The 23005-nt window shown below is 37.7% G+C and overlaps 1 protein-coding gene across 6 annotated transcripts in view; it reads right to left on the reverse strand.

The window, feature by feature from the left end:
• Positions 1-489: 489 nt before the first annotated feature.
• Positions 490-23005, reverse strand: part of LOC134533662 (RNA-binding protein 41-like) — a 46842-nt gene continuing 24326 nt past the window's right edge. For 4 of the 6 annotated variants that reach the window (XM_063371204.1, XM_063371202.1, XM_063371205.1 and 1 more), the window contains 5 exons: positions 20521-20704; positions 17371-17733; positions 17149-17296; positions 8515-9411; positions 490-757 (listed from right to left, as the gene is read on the reverse strand). In XM_063371204.1, the coding sequence (XP_063227274.1) occupies positions 9281-9411; positions 17149-17296; positions 17371-17733; positions 20521-20704 (826 nt within the window). In that variant the 3' untranslated portion in view covers positions 490-757; positions 8515-9280. The remainder of the gene's footprint in view (positions 758-8514; positions 9412-17148; positions 17297-17370; positions 17734-20520; positions 20705-23005) is intronic. The other 2 variants (XM_063371203.1, XM_063371207.1) reach the window with 2 other exon arrangements.

Consider the following 23005-nt stretch of genomic DNA (forward strand, 5'->3'; position numbering starts at 1 on the left):
TGGGTATGAAGCTTCGGTGACACATGTGAGCAGGACTAGATGTCTACTAACAGTGTAATCATGTGGTTTACTCTGAAGAAAAAAAAAAAAACCTACTGATCCACTATAGTGTGAGCTAACCAACCTAACAAGAGTGACTACTATGTGTTAATTTTTTTTCGCCGACCAGCTGTGTGACTCCTAAGCAGTACATGCACATTGCGTACTACAAGCACAAGAACACTTGCAACTACTAAGCCATGCACACTCTAACTGCTAGTTACCTGCAGATATGATACTCCTTCTTGTAGCACTCTGAGCCTTAGCTTGTTGCTGGATCACCCACAAAGCTATCTTATTAAAAAAAAAAAAAAAAAAAAAAAAAAAAAAATTAATAATATTTTGCAATTTAAAAAAAAAAAGAAAGAAAGAAAAAAAAATTATGGAAGCTTGATATGAAGAAATTTGTGTGATTTATTTTGCTCTATCAGAATGAAGAGAAAAAAAAACTGCACTGGAACTAATTTATTTTGGAATTTGATTTTATAAATTATGGGCACAAATTAATTTTATGAACTCCGAATATTATTTTGATGTGTAACACATAATTCGAAGCACTGTCATCTTGAGGATCACACTTTCACGCGAGTGACGTCACTGTTGTTCAGCAGCACATGATGATGTGATTGTCTTCTGAGTGGTTATCCACAGTAGCAAGGAACACTGGTGTTGCGAGAGAAAGTCCGCTCTTATGCTGCCCAGTTGTTGAAGGAAGTCACTGTAACAGAATTGTGACAAATGTATAAAAGTGCAAGAAATTTTTATATGTCAGGGTAAATAGGTGTAACACCTGACTGGAAGATCATGAACATTCTTGAAATGATATGAGACTCCGCATCAGCCAGTAGCTGACAGCCTACCTAACAAGACAACAGCATTCTGCAAGTAATCTACTGTGCAGCTGTGTCCAGAGTAAGATAGTGAGAGACTGTAAACCACCAGCTGAAAACCTCACCATACTCAAGAAAAAACACTGAAATTGTCCAAGACTGCATCTGAATTATTATTCATCTGTAGAACACTATGTAATAATTTTAGGCTTGGATAATAATAATATCTGTCAAGATATCATAAGAACTGATAAGGTTATGAAATATGTGTAACAAACTGTAAAATAATAATGACTGTTGCATCATAAGAAATGATGATATTCAATTATGTATAACTTTAATTATGTATATAATTTTTCAACTGGTTAATCTTGTGTGTAAATATTTTTCTTGTGTTATGTTATTTAATAATCTCTTAATATGTTGTAAGAAATTGTAATAATACTGATAATTGCATTAGTAGTCAACTAATTTACTCAGTAAATCACAGGTTAAATGCTGTGTTGAAACCATTGTAAATATGAATAATATTTTTTTTTGTGGAATAAAATTCCAATCATAATACTGTTATGTAGCAGTAAAATAGGCTGAATAGCAATTGTATGCTACATTATCATGATATCTAATGAGGATAATTACAAAAAAAAAAAAAAAATGGTGTAAATCAACACTGATAATTATTGATATGGTAATTACAAGTTGTAAACAAAACCAGAAAACTAATATAAGGTTATACCACTGACAGACTAGTCAACCAATAAGTAAACTAGCAGTACAATTGTGTAAATATTGTGTTCCTATGATAATCCACAATTATAGCATTACTTTGATGTTGAATAATTAATAAGATTTTATCTTATTGTTGCAATGTATAGTATATTATTAATACGTCAATAATGACAACTAGAATTTATTTTCTTTAAACAATTTGCTATTTCTCGTAACGAATATAATTTTTTTTTGATTAAGTAATTAATTTTCGTAAAAGTGATTAAATCTTTCCTGGTTATTTACACCAATCCTACTGTGAGAGCGACTTCAAGCAGCAACCAGTCAGCACAGAACATTGTTATGTTTACTGTTAAAGTGAGTTATGGAAACGCGATATACTAGATACACACCTGTCATGTGCATAGTGCGGAAATAACCACGAGTGTAGAACACGGAAATATACTTAGCGGTGCGATGATGGAGCTGGCCTTGCTCCTACTAGACATTAGGTTGACGCCACGTATGCTGACACAGCGGCGTCAGCATGAGACCTCCGTCTATTCCCCGTTGATACCATCCCTGGTCAAGGGCTGGGACAGCCCACGGGCCACCTGGAGAGCCGAGCCCGGCACTGTAGCGGACATCGTCAGGACCCGCCACTGTCAGCCACTAGTTCTCACGAGCGCAGGTCACCCGACACGGTACATCCTGTTGCCGTGATCAGTAGCCGACACCCCCCTGCGGTGGCGTGGAGGTATCGTTATCGCCTGCCCAGTGGTGTGGCAGCACACCACGACGCTGTGGTGAATCCGGGAGAACCACTGAGTGTTAGTATTGGTGCACCTGACACTACCTAGCCGAGCACTACACTCAACTGTAAGTAAACCTACCAGTGCTATGTTCCTGCTTGATGTTCTTCACCATCCCAACACCCTATCAACAGCACGACTACGAGACGACGGAGTTTTCGCGCCATTTACGGAGCGCGAAGCAGCGAGGTGTCTACTGCGAGACGGCTGACACGAGACTGAACAGTCACGCCACGCCTCGGCCGCCGGTTGATCGCTGATTAGCGCGCCACCCAAACCCCACCTCCTTGCCAATTCTCAACCGTCGCTTCGAGTAACGGTCGCACCTGCTGTGTGTGAGAGAGACAGATGGGTTAATAATAAACCGGCGATCTTATGCTTTGTGCTCGCTTCGTTTTATGATTATCCCATGGGACAGCATCTGTACTATTACATGGTGATAGCACAGACATCTTCGTGTTTATTAAGATATCTGCTATGAATGTTTAGTAAATATTTCGCCTTATTACAACCATAAACTTTTCATCTGTGGAACTTTAATAATATTAATATTTTTTTTTTTTCATCTGCATTGTTGTAATTTTCGTTAATTTTTTTACCGTTTATTTTTTATTCTGACCATCTGTTTAATTTGTAAATTCAATTAATTTTATTCTAGTTCCTTACCGTATTGTTGTAACCAAAGGCCATGAAAGGATGTTATGAACCATATATATTGGGTATACACGTATCTCAGCCACACAGGAACAGGAAGTAACTTAAAAAAGTGTGATTTTTGGCGTTACTACGTGTAGGCTAAGGCCTGACGCCTGAACAATTAAAATTATGAAAAATATGAGTTTAGGGTATCGTCGGTGGTGTACATTAATGAAATTGTTACAACTAAATATCTTAACGAACTGTAAGTAATATTTACTTGGATTTAAAGCAGTTATGTCAATTATAAGCCAATTTAAGAATTGCTTAGCTAGGGACGCCATAATTAAGCAGTGTCGCCATTGTTCAAGGCTTAAGCGGCCAGTATAAATTTGCTTACATGCTTATAAATACGTGAGATTTCTAGCCAAACAAACTATATTGTTGCAAAAGTTGATAAAACTGAACTTCAATTAGATTGTGTATATAACATAATATAAAGAGAAGTAATTCTACTTAGACACCCAGAAGTCCTACTTTTAAGATAATCGTACTCCCGCTGAACTAAAGCCGTGTAATTCTATTTAAAATAGAATTTAATTTGATATTAAACTCTCTAATTTTTAACTCACTTTGAAATCATTTGATTTATGAACGATATAAATTTTGAAACAACTACTGGACTTAATTAAATCACTTTTGAACTTTTGGGTGTGATCTGTGCCAACATACATCCTAAGACATTTGAACTGCAAATAATCTCCAGGAAAGATTTGTCACAATATAAATTAAGAATTTTTAAGTAAATTCATATTTTATTGTTGAGTATTAAAATTGTTATAACTCCACCAACCTTAAATTCTTATACACACTTGGAAAGGATGAATATATACATTTCTTATAATATTTTCAAACTTACAAAAGATTCCTAATTATATCGTTGAATAATATTGTTAATTTTCATATGTATCAAGAGTCAGGTTCAGGTTATGTATGTCAGTGTATGTTTGTTATTGAAAGTGTTGCTGTGTTATGTTTACTATCTATGGTTCAAACTATTAAACTTCAGATTTTTCACCACTCTTTAAATAATCAATTTCCTATCCACATAATATACAAATTTCTTACTCCATAATTAAAATACTATATATTTCCATAGTAAACTACAGATTGGATTCGTCAGTTGTTACCGTCTACTATTGTTTATTTGTTAGAGCATTGTTTCTAAGGTTTTTATGCAATGTTATATTATTAAGTTTACGAAGGTATCAACAACACAGTACCTACACTTTTTTCCTCCACCCTGTACTGCCTTCTCTCCCTACTTCAACAATAAATTAAAGAAAGAGAGAGATAGAATTATTAGTGTAACAAAGGGAGGTGCAGAACAGCATACACAAATAATCTTTGATTGTCTCTCTATAAACGTTAAGATAAAGCTTAAAAAGTGCATACTAAAGTATTTTTAGGTAAACATATATGTTAACATCAGCACAAAGCTGGTTCAAACTATAGTGCCACGTGTACGATAATTACATTATTTTGGATAATTGAGCATGCAAAACTACAGGAAATAAGATGTATTAAATTTTTTCTTATTACAAAACCAATGCATGGATTATGGATGATTTATTTTCCAAATATTAACCATTTTCCTTCCTTGATTGTTTATTTTTTGATAGGCTACACTAGGTTCCTAAGGGACTCTAAATTAAGTTCCCATAAGCCAAGATAGATGATCTTTTAATTTTAAAACTTAATGTAATGTAAGAAATGAGTGCACAAAAATTATAATTAAGCTAGTTAAAAAAAAACTTCTAACTTTATATACAGCCTATCTGTCCACTGTACCACGATAACATTATGAAACACAAGTTATAAATGTATTTTAAATTAACAGAATTATACACAGCCTTGTGAGTGTCCATTTGTTTTAAAATAACGTAACACAGTTCTCTTAAGCTGGAATCACAATGCCCCGACGGCCACGACACGACAGGCCCGACAAGTTCAATAGCCAATGAAATACAAGCTCGCCGTGACGTCAGCCCGACAAAATACGCACCCCGACGGCCCGCAAGGAATAGATTATATTTCTAATTTCGTCGTGTCGGGGCCCGACAGAAAAGAAAACGGCAACGGAAAGGAAACAGCACAGAAATAAATTTCAAAAATATTTACCTACTTGGTAAATCTTTTTGCTGAAAAGTGAAATTTCGTTTTACGTGTGGGTGAATTGAAAAATTTGTAGCTTGTCTGTTTGTATAAACATTAACAGATATCATCGTGTTTATGGTTAAAGACGTTATTTTAGAATCCATCTTTTAATTTTTCGTTTCTTTTTAATTCTTCGCACAGCTAACATCAGGAGTATTTTTCTGTCCCTCACTGACATATCTTTATCTTGTTTCCTTGTAACTATAATAAACTACTCTTTGTTTTACAAATCAAATTAACCTTACTTCGTATCGCAGACGACTGAATTTTTTTTTTTTACACTTCAACTGTCAATAATAAATAAAAGAGCCTACTTTGTTTTTAGCGCTTTCTATAATGCATTTTAATTGAAGTATTTAGCTTGGCACGATTTGCCGAAGGCCAAATTGAAAATCGTTGGGTTATTTTTGTCGTGGTATTGTGACCCTACACTTTTAAATCTGTCGTGCTGAGATGCTGCACGACAGTTTGTCGGGCCTGTCGTGTCGGACCCGTCGGGGCATTGTGATTCCAGCTTTACTGAACGGATAAAGTCATTTAAATTCTCAATGTTCATGCCAACCAGAAGTTATCCATTAGAAAATTAAAACAAGAACAAACCTTTGGCCATTTCAATTTTCACAATGCACTGCTATCATGCAAGGCAAAATTCACATAGCATATTTTCTTCACTTGCTGAAATGTTGAATTTGTTGTTACCTTGTAATTTTAAAATTAAATTACAACTTTTTCTCCAGACAATGGTGGGCAAAACTTGGGTTAAATATTTGTATTAAAACTAATATTGTCCACCATTGAATGCTGCTATATTTACAATCGACAGCGCTCTCATGTAGTCCCAGCGGACACACAGGGAACTAGAAAGAGTGGGCATGTATTTGCCAATGTAGTTTCATACGGCTGGTAACAAATACATACGGTTACGCATTTTTTCGTTACTTTTACACCTCTAGTCGGCACTACCGTATTTATTTCCGAATCGCTAGGGCAGTTTTCTTGTAACTTTTGTTTCGGTCAGTTGTTGGGGTATCTGTCCAAGAAAGGGGTGGTGATGGTTTGAGTTTAATCCCAAATTTATTTTCTAAAAAAGTTGACAGGTTTCTTTAAATGAAAAAAGTATAGTTTTCCAGCGACTATTACGTTTGAGGCGTACGTGCGTTGCCGCAGCCGCACTCCTGCTTTTTTGTAAGGAATTAAATCGTTGTGCTACACTAGCACCACCTGTTAACAACATCCCGAACCAACATGGCCGCCAGCAGACAGCCCGCGTCAGCAATAGATAGCAGGACAATGCTGCGTCGGCCGCGGGCTGAGATGCTATACTTACGTGGCTTGATAGGGTATTCTGGTTATTTTGACGCAATCGGTGATCGCATCCGTTTTTATGGGGTATCGTTTTAAAGAAAATTCACACATCTGCTCACAGAAATTAAGATTTCGTTAATATAACCTGTTATTTTCCAATTATACAGGTTTAAACACAATTTTTATGCTATTTTCGGTTAAATTTTATTTTTTGGGGGCCAAAATTTGTCCAATTCGGTTATAGCGAGGTTCAAACCCGGAACCGTGACACCTCGCTATAACGGGACTCTAGTGTAATTATGTATGTTTGTCAGATTATTGAGTTTTACTTTTTTGGATCATATTATCCTGTTAACTAAAGTACAGATTTCTCGATCTCGACTCGATTCTCGAGAATTTTTAAATTGCTTTCTCGATCTCGTCTCGAATTCAAAAAAGTCTTTCTCGCACATGCCTAATTTTTAACCAAAATATTCTAAAAATAAATAAATACATGTTTATTTAAATTTTAAGTTACGTTATCCATTTCACTCCTAACTTTGATTCTCGTCGAAAGTAAACATGTACTTCATTTATTAAAAAATTAAAAATACTTAATTATAATTTAAATAAAATTTTAATAAAAAATATTGCTTATGTCACACCCGGCATCTTAGATTTTAAAACGTCCTGTCGTTTTGAATAGTGATGTTACGTCCACCATCTTGAAATTCCGTGAATATTGGCTAGTAATTCGGGAATAAACTTAAAATCAATCAAAACTTCATTTAATAAAATTTTCATAATAACGCACTTAATTCATGGAACTCTGAATCCTCGGTTCGAATCCGGGAAGGTCGTTCGATTAAAAATGGCAATGGAAGCTATGAGCAGGCTGACCTCCCACCACTAAGGCCAAGAAATTCATCAAAAAATCCTCGATAATAAATTCCCTGGTTTGATCGATTCCAATCCTTTAATTCAATCTCTGATCAGTACAAAAATATTTATTCTGGGTAAAAAATATATTTAATACATAATGTTAAAAATCCTAAACATGACTTAATTCCTCATCTACCAGCCGCTAAAGAGAAACATTTGAGCAAGTCCTTATAAACAAAAAAAATATAAATAATAATAAAATGACAGGTACGGCTTGACCAAGACCTTGAGATCATTCCCGACACATTGCTGCCAAATAGGTTGTGTTTGTATATCTCTGTAACATTCTTGTGTATTAGCCACCATTGTAATGGCTAACGAATTATTCATTAGTCAAATTATGTTTTTCAAGGAACTAACTTCTTTATCATGTTTCTTGTTATAATGTTTTGTTGGCTCAGTTTCCAGTAACTATAAAAGTAAAATAAATAGGTGCACAGATATAGATGAAATTGCATTTGATATTTATGTATTTAAAACTAAAAGATCCACCAGTCTCCCAAAGTTTTTCCAAGGAGACATTTACGTTACACAAGTGTAGAGAGAAGAGTGTAACAATTGCTTAATGTGACTCTCTTACGTTTTTAAATCAGACACATAACAGTAATTTGCATAAATCGATACTCTGCAATTAAAAAGAAATGACAATCACTTACAGTTTCAGAACACTATGCAGTTTGGTCGATAATGATTAATACAATTAATTTCAAATTAAATAACGTTGATATTTGCTTATGTTCTTTAAATACCGTTCATAACAACTGCTAATCCCACAAACTTGCAATATACATAAATTAAAATTAAAAAATTTATGGAAAAAAAATAATTGTAAAATAGATGCTCATTTGTAGTTATAATATTTTTGAACTTATAAGCAAATATATAATTTAAGAGACACATGCCATATAAGAAATAAGTATGCTTATACTACATATATGATAAATATCAAATGTCTTTAGTCAAATTACATGTTGTTGTTATTCTTTGGTAGGAAGGTTAAATTTCTACCTTCAAAGAATATGAATATGATGCAATTAAACACTCACCTCAGCCATAACCATCTCTGCGAGATGCACTTCACATCACATGACAATAGCGCATTATTAAAAGTCGTTACAGGAATTCGAAGTAAATCAAATTTGTAAAAGTTTAAAACTCTTAAATCAAAAAACACACATCTACACAACATTTTCTCCCCTCACTAACACTATATCATTCAAAAGGGTGTAACCGAATGCCCTCACAATAGCCCACTCCACAGCACTACTCATACTATCCATCAAATGCTCTGACCACACAACTGTTCGCGAACCCAGCTCTAAAGTTGATAGTTTGTCATAGGTACGTGGAAAATAACTCTCTCACTGCAGCAGCAATATTCTCCTCAGTCAGAGTGGAGGGGTTCACAGGTACATCTGCGATTTCTTCCCCGGATTCTTCGTCTTCGTCCATCGCAAGAGCTTCTTCCTGGTCACTAGCCTCCTCCCAGCTCGCATAGGACTCTTTCACAACAATCTCCTCATAGCTGGCACGGCACATCACTAGCTCTGTTGATAACTACGGATGATACGTTCTGAGGGTGCAATGGTTCAACCCTTCCCACCCCTCTACCATTTCTATTTCAGTCCTGTTCATGTGTCCAAAGCGCACGCTCCTCTGTCCAACAGCAGTACAATTTTTCAAGAAATAAGTTTAATATTTTTGGTAACAAATAGAAAATGAAACATTTTGTACAGGTAAAGTGTGGCAATTTAAAACTCACAAATAGCATTTTAAAACTACAGTAATTGAACACAGCGCCATGTCCTTGGCTCATGTGACGTGCTGAGTATCGCACACAGCGGTACTTCCCGGGGGAGATCGGCCAAACTGGATGACGAGCGGCTGGCCTCTCCACACGACGCCATTGACTGCCTCCAGAGCAGCGGCCGCCCGTTCCACACCTGCCGCACACACGACCACACGTGCTGAGGTGCAGAACAAGGCAGCGTCACTGCCAATACTTCATTCTTTAGGACAATATTAAATACATATTCACAATTTCATGATGTTTAAAATTCATTGTAACTCTAGTTCACAGAAAAAAATTGCAGTTTTATTTTGCTTCTGACAGGCAGTATCTGATTATATTTACCAGGAAAAAAAAGACACACACACACACAGATAGATATTTATTCTTAAGGAATGCAGAATTTACTTATCTAAAAACTAATCTTTGAAAACAGATTTATATAAGTACAGTGAAACCTCTTTAATACAAACCTTAAGGGACCTAAAATTCTGCAGTTTGTATTAACGAGGTTTGTATGAACAGGTGCATATGCTCACATTAATAATAATCGACAAAATCAAGTATTGATTTTTTACTCGAAAATTAGTCAAATAGAGAATTAAAGAGGCTTGAAAAATTCATTGATTTTTTTCTGCACTTTTTTAGTTGCATAAATGTCCTTTACTGCACTGCAAAGTTTGTCGAAGGAAGACAAGACATCAGTGTCTACATCACTAGCAGCCAGAACATTTTCCAACACAATTAATGCTGAAGTGGACTTCACTCTAAGAATTTTTAAAAAATATTTCAACCTCAAAATTAGTCAGAAATATATCAGTTACTTGTCATTAAAGTTAAATCAGTTGAAAAATAAATAAAAATGGAAGTATTTTACTTAATTCAATTTATACTTGCAAAAAAAAACATACGCACAATAAATCTACATGGAAATTAAAGTCTTTTTCAATATCCTGAAGTCTGAAATATGTTTACTCATGTCATCAAATGTAGAGCTGTACTGAAGAAGCCGATTTTGCCAATATTTAGTTGAATCGGCATTTCTGCCGACTTACGATACGCTTGTTAATTTTCGGCCGATATTACTGAAAAACGAGAGAGACTGCCATAACCTAAAAATTCACGATTACCCTTTTCGCTTTTCGTAGTAGTACTGCATTTTTTCAGATCGCATTATTTCTTCACAACATGTGCCAAACGTACATATAAAAATTTAACATCCTATTTTTCAATAATGTTCTTTATTTTTAATATGTCATAAATAAATACATTACCGTCACGGTAAATATACATCTCGGTTGTTACGGTAACTGTAGTGCAAATGTGGTAGCTATCGTGCTTCTGTAGTAATTATGGTATCGACAAAGAATCTTTAGTTCTTTTTATGGTAATTATCTTAGGATAACAATTGGGTTTGTATGTAGTTATGGTACATCATCCAATTTCTTCGTAAGTTGTTGTTCATTTGTCTTTTCTTCATATTTACGTGCTCCATTACTTGGCTGAAGATTTAAGTTGATTTTTACTACTGTATACTATCGTTACTGTTTTTATGATGGTTTCTTTCTAAGAAATGGTTATTTCTGCAAAATCTTTATGGTTAAACGATCATCTATTATAATTTATAGTGACGGGACCACATATTTTGTACAATCAATGCGGACAAAACGATAATTCGAACATCGGTACAAGCGGACTTTTTTAACCTTAGTTGTATGGCAATTTTGCCGGGACCATAGAAAGTATACGATAAACACGGACAATCGATACATGCGAGTTCGATAGATAGAGGTTTGACTGTAGACCATTTACCGTACAAATTATTTGCCGTTAACAGAATTATAGTGAAGCTGCGTGCACGTGATTAAAGTGTGCGATTCTTGTTCTAAAATTTAATTCGGTTTATTCGATAATAAAACAATAGTACACTACGTGAGCGGACGTGAGGTTACTTCGTAATACATAATAACGAATATTTCGTATTAACCGTATTGATTGACATTAAATATGCTATCCCAGTCTGAAGGGGAATTAAAAGTGTTCGAATAAACGCGAACTTTGAAATAACCGGTATTTTATTAACGAGGTTTCACTGTATTCAACTCTTTATTTTTATTCAGGACCAAAAATGATACCTTCAAATTAATGATGCAATAATACATTCAAACCAAATAAAATAATTTTCATTCATAAAGTAACTAAGCACAATGTGTGGAAAATGAATTTTTTAAAAATGATTTAAGAGTAATGGATAGCTGCCACACTTCAAGAACATTTGACAAATACTTGTTTTTGCTGGGTATTTAAAACAAACCAATGTTATTTTGTTTGAAATAGTTAAAACTATAATGCTTATTTCATATACTTTCATACATCTGATTGAGAACATGGTACCCCTAATGTTGGAATCATGCAACAGGCATTATGTGACTGACATGACACATAAAAATTATCTTCCTACCAATCATGCACAACAGGCAACACCATAAAATAGTATTATGTTGTAATACTAAACTACATGAATGTAAAAACCCAGATGCTGAAAACTACACAATCAATAGTTCCTTTGATATTTTGAGTTCTGTATGATCAGCAACCATTTTCTAGGAAGTGCTTCTTCTGTATCTGTAGTTTTATGATTTCTTTATTCTTGTTTAATGTTCATGTTTTCTTGTTTACACGTTTAGGAATTTTGTTACATTTATAAATAATTGCAATTAAAGTAAATATTGTTCTCGACAAATATACAAGAAAAGCCAGCGCTAGTATTGCGATGAACTATCTGTTGGTGTTCATTAAGCCTGTGATTATGACTCAGTCTTTATAGAAGTGACATCCCAAGCAGGATAAAAATAGTCATGCTTCAGAATAAGTTGAAAATTGGCTTGTGGGTTTCATAAACGCTTGCTTATTATTAATATACAGTCAGCCGGCTCATATACCTATATAACTTAGCGGGTCACATATCACAAGTCAGTGGCGAGACAGCTCCAGAGCGGGATGGTTGTCGAAGGCCTGCCATGCCATCAAGAAGGCATCACTGGAAGGTCTGCACAACTACGGGCACTCCACAGTTCTCTTTGAAGCAGACAGAGGGAAGCAAGCCACCACCAACTGTTTGTCATCCTCGGAGCCCACAGCTGTGACGTGATAACCGGTACAAGACACACTTTCGTGTGCTTGCGCAGGAAACTGACACATACTCATGAGCTCCTCTAAACCTTACATTTAGTGGCGGGGGGGGGGGGTTTGGGGGTTTAAACCCCCTCCGAAAATGTGAAGAAAAAATCTAGAATGGAAAAAGTAAAAACATTCCCAGTCCCAGCAAAATAGGTACAATGATCTATAGGCAGCGCTCAATCTACCAAACTTTGTGAGAAGTTTTCACGCCAGTGTATACATTATGGTGTTAGTATTACATTTGTAGTCTGCTACCGTGAATTACTTTAATTTTTTTACAAATTAGGTTGTGTTATATAAAAACTAAGAATTGTTTGTGCGCTACGTTTAACTAAATTTTTGCATAATTTTGGACTGTATTTTTTGCAGTTTTAACTAGAAATTATATGTGTGAATTTTATACCCTTTGTTTTTACTCGTAGAGTGAACTTAATTTGTGTGTGTGAATGCAGCAAAAAGCAAACCATCGTTGTCAGTGATTTAAGTTGCACAGAATGTGGACTTTAATGCATGATATGATTCTCATGGTATTAAAATAATACTGATTTTGAGCGGACGAGACCCTGGGTTTGATAAAGGTATCTTTGTTTGATTCTTGTCTAAAACAAAATTTAGTTCCATACTAAAAATTATTCTTTTTTCTACCAGCAGTATATTCAATAATTAGATACAAAAACTTCTTAAATAACAACAATTTTCACCTAGAAATCCAAATTTTCCCGGGAGAGGACCCCCGGACCCCCTCTTTATTTTTGAAACCGGTGTTCCTTCATAAAAAAACAAACTTAACCCCCCCACCCCCCAAAAAAAAAATTCCTGGGTGCGCCTCTGCTTACATTCGTACAAATACAAAAGCTCTTAGGAATTGGGTGCCGGCCGGGCCAAATTGAATAAGTTATTGCATGTACTTAAAGGACCAGTGGGTCAGTTCATGTCAATTAAATTTAGTTAAACCTATACAAGCTTCTGTGTATGGACATCGGGTATCATAGATTAAGTGGCTTGGTCATAAACTAAACCATAAAAAAAGTATCTTTTTACCAACAAACTTAGCGTAAGATCCTGGTTTTGGATTAGACTTTATGGGAGTGGCATTTAACAGATAATAAAGAACTAGTATACACAGGAATTTCCTGTTTGTCTGCAGTTAACTATGGGTGATGCCTTTAAAAGATAAACAAAGAATAACCATGTACCATTACATTACTATCCAGTTAAACAAGCCAAGTTTACTAGCTGAAAACCATGAAGTTACCAACAAAAAAGGGATGGCCGGCCATGGTATAAATACATCCTTACTTTAACTAGATTAAGGTTAGAAAAAAGCTATTAGAAATAAGTTCTTTTGAAGTGAATAAGATCATCAAATTACCTAATAGAAACAGATAAACAAATAGGGAATTTAAACTGTAAACTTAACTATGGAAATGTTCTTCATAATCATTTATGACATTTTGGAAGCACCATATTCACTTACACTAGAGCGAGAGACACAAAGTTATGGTTTTACAATTTAAGTTACATGTTCATAGAGACGAGACTAGCTGCGGAGAGACGAAGATGGTCGCGCAATGGTGAATGGCAGGACAAGGGCCTGGAAGTGTCTGTGTCAGGACCTAGAGTGTGGCTGCAGGCCCATCCAAAGAGATGGACTAGGTGTGAAGTAGAACCCACACTTCACTGAGAAAATGAGCATGTGCAGTGAGCAAAAAGGAAAATACGGCTCAAAATGCTAGGAGAAGAAACTGGAATGAGTGCAAATAATAAAAAGAAGTCTTACCAATATCGGTGGGTAACTTGGAATCTAAGCTATTATTGGGGGGTGGAAACACCCAAAACAAAATTAGACGAACTTTAAAATAAATTTCTAGCAAACTACATGATGAAAACAAATGCAAAGAGAGAGAGGAGGAGATTAAATTAGCTTATTATGCGACTAAATACCCTACAGACACCATTCCCGGCCAAACTTTCGATGAAAAAAAAAGAGCTACAGAGAGAGAGGTTCAATCAGGTTTTACACACCAGAAGAGACAGCTTTCGGAGGGATAACTGCCACGCCCCTTCAAAGGAGCGCTTTTGGGACAGTAATAATAACCAGATGGAGACACTTCATCACACTCAACTACAGATGCCTAGCACATGCACTCTCTATATGCTCCATGTTGCAATGCTGTAATGTGTACAATGGACTAGAGCACATTTCTGGGGCTGTGTGCACACGTGCGCTGTGTTACACTACATGCTGGAGTCCGCTCTTATGGCAAGGTTTCAAGCTCACCAACGGTCTACTGCTGGAATCAAGTCTCAGGATCACATATCTGTTGGCAGTGCAGTAACACCTGCACATACTTTTTACATAGTACGATGCGTGGTACAGAATTTCACTACCCACAGAACAATTTTCCAGTACTTTATCTGGACTTGGTTACTGACTTAGCAAAAAAAACTTTTATCACATAGCATATACCGTATTTACTCGCAAATAGGTCGCCATCGCAGATAGGTCGCACCCATAATTTGAGGTCTTGAATTTGGTATTTAAGATTCCCCCCATATAGATCGCACCGGTAATTCATTACACATACGCATTGCACCACAGTAAAAAAAAAATTTAAAAAAAAGGGCCGCAAATTGATGGAAATTTACCATCAATAGTGCGCCGTGCGCGGAGAAAGGTCATTGTACTCGATCAGCTGCTGTTACGGCGCGCCGGCTGGCTCTCATTGTTCACTGAGCTGCACATGCGCAGTATAACTCACTCAACGCTCCGCCCAGACTCGCAGCCGGCCAATAGATGTGAGCTTAGCGGAAAAAAATATAAGCTCCACCTCCCGTGTACCAGTTTTGTCCAGTTCTAATACCAGTTTATTGGTATACGCACCAGTTTTCTCGCTGCCGTGACATGTTCAAGTTTACGTTCATCTTGATGTCTTGATACCAATAATTAATTAATTACGATCCCCAGAAATAAATTGTTAGTTTAAAAAATATGCGTCAACTGTACAATACTTCCGAAATTATAAAATACGTATAAAACAGTTACCAAGACTCCGCTCATTTTATCTTGTGAAGTTTGTCTCGTACCAGTATTTCGGCTAAGTTGTGACATACCGTATATACTCGTGTATAGCGCGCCCTTTTTTCCCCTCAAGTAAAGCAAAAAAATAAGGATGCGCGCTATACACGGAAAAAAAAAGTTAGGGGGGGGGAGGCGGGGAGGAGTGGAAGTCGTTAACTGACGGTGACGTTTCTGGCCAGCCCCCACACATACGCACAGCACAAGCAACAAGGCCTCTGTTTCTCACACTCACACACACACACACACGCGTGCGCGCGCAAGCTCGCACATCATGGTCTCTTGTTTATTTTTAGACCTCCCCCCTTTACAGAAAGCCAGCTCAGAAGCTAGTAAAAAAAGAGAGAGAGAGAGAATGTTGTCACCAGTCCCCCCCCCCTGCCCACTTTCTTCGCTTCTTCCATTCCTCGTCCCGGCAGCGACTGGTGAGTCATCTAGTTCTCCGCGCCAGCTTAGCAACGTAGCGTGGCACGCCTCCCTCCCTCCTTCCCACGTACCAGTTGTGACGATACAGCGCTTCATTATCTTCCGTCTACACAGCAGAGTTTAAGTAATTTCCTGACGCATCACCACACATCAATTTAAATTATCAGGTACCACAAAATGTTAGTAAAATTAATTTATGGGAAAAAAAATTTTTCAATTTTTTTTTTCTTTGGAATTTGTTGCAAAAATCGTGGTGCGCACTATACACGAGGGCGCGCTATACACGAGTAAATACGGTAAATACAGTATCAGAACTTAACAATCAGCCACGTTTATACATTCGTGACTTTAAGTTTTTCCCTCGTGCATTTTAGATTGTCTCCCGCTATGATTACTCGGACTTTTACATGCCTAGGCTTAAATTATTACTTGTTTAGAAATAAAAGCAACTTTTCATGTTATAAAATATGTATATTTTGCGATTTAAAATGTTCATTGCCGACTATAAACGTTACGTTTTTCACAATGTTTTTAGGCCTACTAGCTGATCTTATCTACTCTTAAAGTACCCACAGTATTTTCTGGTTTGTTTATGGTTGTTACGTGACGTAAATAGCGGGATGGATTCGATTTTTGAGACGTAATTTGCGTGAAAGTATTGTATTGGACTAAATGGGAACCAAACGGGACCTGAAGAATATAGTGCAAATAACGGGAATACGTAAATAACGGTAACGTAAATAAGGAGTTTCGCTGTTTGTGTACATTGTAAATAAATTTGCCTATACGTATATAAACTTCTTTTTCTCATTTTAAAGCAAAATCTTGCAAAAAAAATTCCTCAAAATTTTTTTTAATTTTTTCTTCACATATAGATCGCACTTCATTTTCCCCCCATCAAATCTGGTAAAATTGCCGCGACCTATATGCGAGTAAATACGGTAATGTGAACACTCATATTTTAAGGTCACCAGCCCTAATGATTCATTGCAAACTTGAACGATGTAAGTGAATAGATATTATATAAAAAAAACAGTGGTTTGATTCTTGATACTTGAATACCTTTTATAATCAAGGGTATCATGGAATTAAGGATATCAATTGAAACAGCCCTCCAAAATATTTTTATTCTTAACTTTATGATGGAAAAAACTACATTGTTTATGAGAGACGGATGCAAGTACCTAAGTGGACTTTGTAACTCACTTGGAAAGGTAACGAATGCTTGGCCTCTCATGCGCCCGGTCATGAGTCGGTAGGTCAGCTTGCGCCCGGACTGGTCTTGAAACCGACCAAACAGCGAGACCAGGTCCTCTTCCTTCACACTCCTCTGCAGATTCTTGATGAACAGGACCTCGACAACAAAGGCGACACGTCCACGCCCTGCCACTGCTGGGACGAAGAGCTGCGAGCAGCGGAGAGCAGTACCTGGGACGGCCGGCCGGGGCGGTAGTCGCAGAATCTCGGCAGCCTGCGTAACTGGTCCTCGCTCAGGCGGTCCGGCCGCGGTCCAGGGTCCTCCCGCGCGCAGGCCCCCACGAACGGCTCCCCTCCACGGGCCACCTCCGAGTCCTCTCCCCCGCCGCCCGTCGGGAGCTCCTCCAGCGCCACGATCCTGCCCTCCCTCACCGTGTACAGCCGCTGGGGCCGGCAGGAGCGCACCCCAGGCACTGTGCCCCTGCTCTCGACGCGACACGCACAGCGCACGTCCCAGCCGGAGCCCGCCGTGTCCCCGCACGAGCAGCGAGCCGGCGGCACGACACGGCGCGGCACGGCGGGCCTCGGGTCCACCTGGCGGGCGAGGGCACACACGTGTGGCTACTGTACCTCAGTTCTGTTCCATAGTGAGTCTTCTTTCATCATACAGTGTTTCAACATCCACTTGCTTCTAACTGGTATACAAGCGCCAACATAAAAATTGACGAAGCTCAACGACTAAAAGTATTGTATTTGATTCTTATTCAAAGAATTCAGAATTTAAAATATTTAGGTTAAATTGATAAGCAATTATAATTCAACTCATAAAGGATACAGAAAAAAATTGTTTACCTAAATAACATTCAAATATCAAAATGATTTCACAATACCATGTCATGAATTCAACATGAAATAATTATGCAAAATTTAAGTTTAAGCATTCCTTCTTTCTGAATCGTAAAGTAAAATATCCTCTGACTAGTCAACCAAGGAAGCAATGATTCAAAAGAAACTCTTATCCCTTTGGGTGTACACTGGGTGTTAAATGTTAATCAGAATAACAGCTAAATGGAAGCAACTCTAATCAGTTTAAAACACAAAGTCATTAAGTTAACATCTGATAATGACAAATTTTATGTTGACAAACTACGAAATTTGATTGTCACCAAATCCAATAGTACATCAAACAATCACATAAAACACTAAAGCAAGTACATACCCTGATTCAGTACATGTCCTAAATAAAGTCTATTGACCACATGATTTAAATACTACAGTATTAATTCCTTTTCACCATTACTGTTCATCGGTGGTCCTCAATAGTCTCAGCTTCAGTGATGATATTTACAACAACTTGTAGTCTTCTACTAGTTCTACTCCCAGCTGCTGGAATATGAAGTATGTAGTAGAAAGTTCTGTCTTAGAGTTGAGAGCACTCCGATCCACCACAATAGCCCCCCAAGATACTTCTTCAGTGTGTTTATCGAAGTATGTACAAACACTTTGAATATAATGTTCTGGGTGTAGTTCCAAGGTGCTGCCACTGCCGACAACTCCGGAATAAATGCACGCAACCAATTAGCCAGTCCCAGGAACCACTGAAGCAGTTTCCGCGTGCGTGGCGGGTCTTTGTTGATGATGGCCTCTAACTTCTTGTCAGTCCGCCAGTTCCCCTCGGCATTAACGACCAGTCCGAGGAAATCCAATTCCGTGGTGCCCAGGTGGCATTTCTCGTGATTGCATGTGAGGCCGTGCATGGCGAGGCGCTCCAGAACTAGTGCTAGGTGGTGCGCCTGTTCCTCCCACATATATCGTCCAGGTATGCAGCCACAAATTTCCTGGAATAGTTATCTAGGACTCGCGTCATCAAGCTCTGGAGTTTCGCGGGAGCGTCCTGGAATTGGAGAATTGGAACATACGCCCGTCCGGAGTCGTGAAGGCTGCTTTTTGACCGTCTTCAGGCCGTATAGGCACCTGCCAGTATCCTGATGTTAAATCGAGCGAAGAGAATAATTTTGCATTCCCTAGCCTGGCCAGTGTGTCAGCGATTTTCAACAAGGAGGATCTGGCATTTACTGTCACTTTGTTGATCGGTTTGAAGTTGACGCAGAAACGTAACTTCCCGTTCTTTTTCTCCACCAGTACGACCTGAAGGCTGTAGGGACTCTCGCTAGGTTAGATGCCGTCACGCAACATTTCCTGGACTTGGTCTAGGATGGTCTGTCTCCCTACGTACTTCAGTTATTCCATGTCGGGAAGGAACAGGTGAAGGTCAAGGAAGGGAGTTCAGTCCAACCAGGCTTATTGGGCGAAACCCCGGTCGACGTCAACATTTTAACAATACAAACAGAAACTTCTAGGCAATCTCCAGTTACCTAACCTCTGAATGCACTCACTTGGAGCCAGAAACTGAATGTATGAAGTGCTATCACAACAGAAATAGGTAAAGAAAAAGAGTCTCTAAAACAATAAACACTCACATCTATTTATTTCTTGTTAAGCCAATTTTTACCTAAAAGTAACACTAATAGGCTTTAAAAAAACAGCATTTATGCTTCTTTTGTTAATATACTTTCTATAGTACATAATAACTTCAATAAAAAAAAGAGAGAAAAATAACTGATTCAAGTTTAAAGTAAACATACGCCTTTCATACGGAACATGGCAGAACAAAAAAAAACTAGCCAAACATTAATACACCATTTCACAAATGATGGTGCAAAAAATCAACATGGACTGTCTTAATTTTTTTTAAACTAACAATAAAAAAGAGACAATTATAAAAATAAGACTACATCAAAGTTTTATACGATTTTCTGCATAATTACAATGGACAGTCTTAAATTAATTATATAAAAGGTACTACTTAATACTGAAGATGTTAATAAATAAATAAAATTTAGCAACAACTGGGTGGAAATTAAAATTAAGTAACTTTTACCAGCATTTCTATGTATTTCAGAAATTATTTAAGACTTTGTGACCTGCAGACAACATAAACACACACACTGCGCATCCAAGATACTGCACACTGTGTCCCCATACAGGGAGAGTCAACTTGAGGTAGCACAGCAGAGCAGAGAAAAAAAATATATAAAAATGATATACCTAGCAATTTAAAAAAATAACATTTTGGTAACTTTAAAATGTAAATTAACTATAAACTACACAAATCATCAGAAATTTTACTTTTAATTATAAATGAATGCTTTCCTACAATATATACATGTATAAAAATAATGTAAAGTTTATAGAAACTGGATTAAAAACATTTTGCAACACACCCTAGCAATAATGGTACACAAAATAAGAACCTGAATTCAGGCCTCAAAGACAATCATCACAGGTGGTGGACGATGTAGTACAGGGACAAGCACCTACCTGTCGCCAGGACACGCGGTCCAGTAGCTGCTGCTCCAGGGCTCGCAGCTGGTGGATGGGGTGCTTGGGGGGGCGAGTGTCCTCTCTGGCTGGCCGACAGGACAGTGCGAACTGGTACAGTCTGGTCTCCTTGCTGCACGCCTTTTCTGCGCCTGCCATCTCCAGTTCCAGCCGCGTGGCTCTCCTAAAGGCAGTTTTACCCAATCAACATACTCTTCTCTGTGTTGTCAATATAGGTGAGATGTTACACAATTTTTTTGTGGTTATTTATGTACTATGTTTTGTTTTGACTGATGGTTATATTTTTAACTCCATTTGTGACTTTTCCGACCCCTGCCCTTCTCAGCTTACAAGAATATTCTTGTGAAACAATATTTTTCAGTAATTTATATGGTTCAAAGATATAGTGACTTAGTTTTGTATTTGCATTTATTTTAACATATTATTTTGATGATTGTCTCATATTTATTTATATTTAGAAAAGCCATTGATCTATGTGTTTACTAATTTTCACAAGGTTTGGCTAGGTTACCATTTATGTGAGCAATTTTCAATATTTTATTTCATTGAATTGTTTTTTTTTATAGATATAATTTTAAATATATGTTTCAAAGTGTGTTGGTGATGCTTCTAGTATGTAGTACAGTAGTTTATGAGAAAGAAAGAATTACACACAATGCCATAGTTTCAAAATAATAGATGAATTTATATCATATCCCGTGTCAGAGAGACAGACAGGTCTTTAGCCAGGACTGTGTGAAAGCTATTTGATCGGGGAATTATATAATACTATTTGTAAAAGCAATCTTTGTAGCCAATAGGAAGGCAGCTATTCATGGGATGTATTCGGTTAGTACTTTTGTGTGTATATTTGGTTCTGTGCTTTATCTGGCTAGTCATTGCTTGGACTTTGCCATGTGAGGTTGCGCTGGACAGTGGCTCACTAATTCATTATTGTTATGTGAGTGAGAGACAACGTTAACGGTGTGGTCTGGGCTGTGGTGTTAAACAACTTGTTTGTCGAACATGACCACAGTCTTTGGCAGGAGCCCATGATGGAGCACTGTCCCACTTTCGAAGACCGATGGCTGTCCTTGACTCAGGCCGGGGTTAGTGGCCGGTCAGTGCTCGGGGCAGCGTTCCCAGGAAAGGCTGGAGAGAGGGGGAGGTGGAAACTGCACGACAGTGGGAAACTAACTCTACAGAGGCCAGACGTGCCGGGAGGTTGAGTAAAACGAATCGTGAGTGTGCCTTAGGTGCTTGCCTCAGGAGATTTCCAAGAAAAACTGGGCCCTGGAAAAACGCAGGGATAAACCGTCTTCATCCCGGCTCGGAGGAGAATTACAGGTGACGGGCGTGCATCAAAACGGGGATAAGACAAGCCCACATTCTGGCTCGCTAAAAACTCTGCAGAAATCAGATTTAGGGCTGGGAATGGATTGGGGAGACTAGCCTGTCAAAGATTAAGTGGGAGTGTACACAGAGCGAAAAAAGTTTAAGTTTTAGCTGCAAAATGACTGGTAAAATTATGGTTCCAAATTCAAAATTGTGCCAAAAAATGCTACTTGGCGGCACAAGATGTAAACACTGCCACCACCCCTAGCTGTCATCGGAAGAGCATTGTCAGATCAGAGTACTACCTGAGTGGAAGGGGCACTGATATTGTCCAGGGACCACGCCTCACACAGCCTGATGAAAATACCCTTTCCTTCCACATCCATACTCCTCCATACTCCATACTCCATACTCCTAATACAAATGGTTGCCGGTGATGTATAGGGAATCTATTATTTATTTCTAACAGCTTACCAACTCCAAAGAGAGCGCAGCAGTTTAAGTGCCACACTCCATTAATTTTTTTAATAAATATTTACAATTCTTTCTTTCCTTTTCACCCCCCAAAGACTTTTGTTATTTTTAGCTTCAGTTTCCATGGTTAATATGTTTTTTTGTTAATTAACCACCGAGTGGACGATGGCATTTATGAACACACTAATTTGAATGCAATAATTTCAGTGAGCCAAACCAGGGCAGAGGTGGATGACGGCGGACAAGTCAAACAGTAGCGATGCCAGTCCCTCGGTGTCCTGACTACAGACTCGCTTGGATAAAATTAATACTGGGAACCTTCATGAAACATAGGCAATAGCTAATTAAACCACAAAACCTTTTTTTAAGATGCGCTTTATGTTTTCTTGGATACATAGCAGAAAGTACTAGCTTGAGTAGCTATACAACAAACAGGTCCTTCCACAATCAACATTGTTTACAATTGCTTTGGAAACATGATTGAAAATGCTCAAGCAATACTGAGCTCAGAAGCATTGTAAGCACAGTGTCCAAGTGCTTTGCAACCCTGTGTGAAAGTTCTTTAACAATATGGTGACCAAAGTCTTTGACAACACTGTGTCCATGTTATTGGCAACACTGTGTTTAGGTTTATGGCAATGCTGTATCCAACAGATATTCCAACACTGTGAAGGGT

Source organism: Bacillus rossius, chromosome 7 (assembly GCF_032445375.1).
Source record: "Bacillus rossius redtenbacheri isolate Brsri chromosome 7, Brsri_v3, whole genome shotgun sequence".
Classification (NCBI taxonomy): Eukaryota; Metazoa; Arthropoda; class Insecta; order Phasmatodea; family Bacillidae; genus Bacillus; species Bacillus rossius.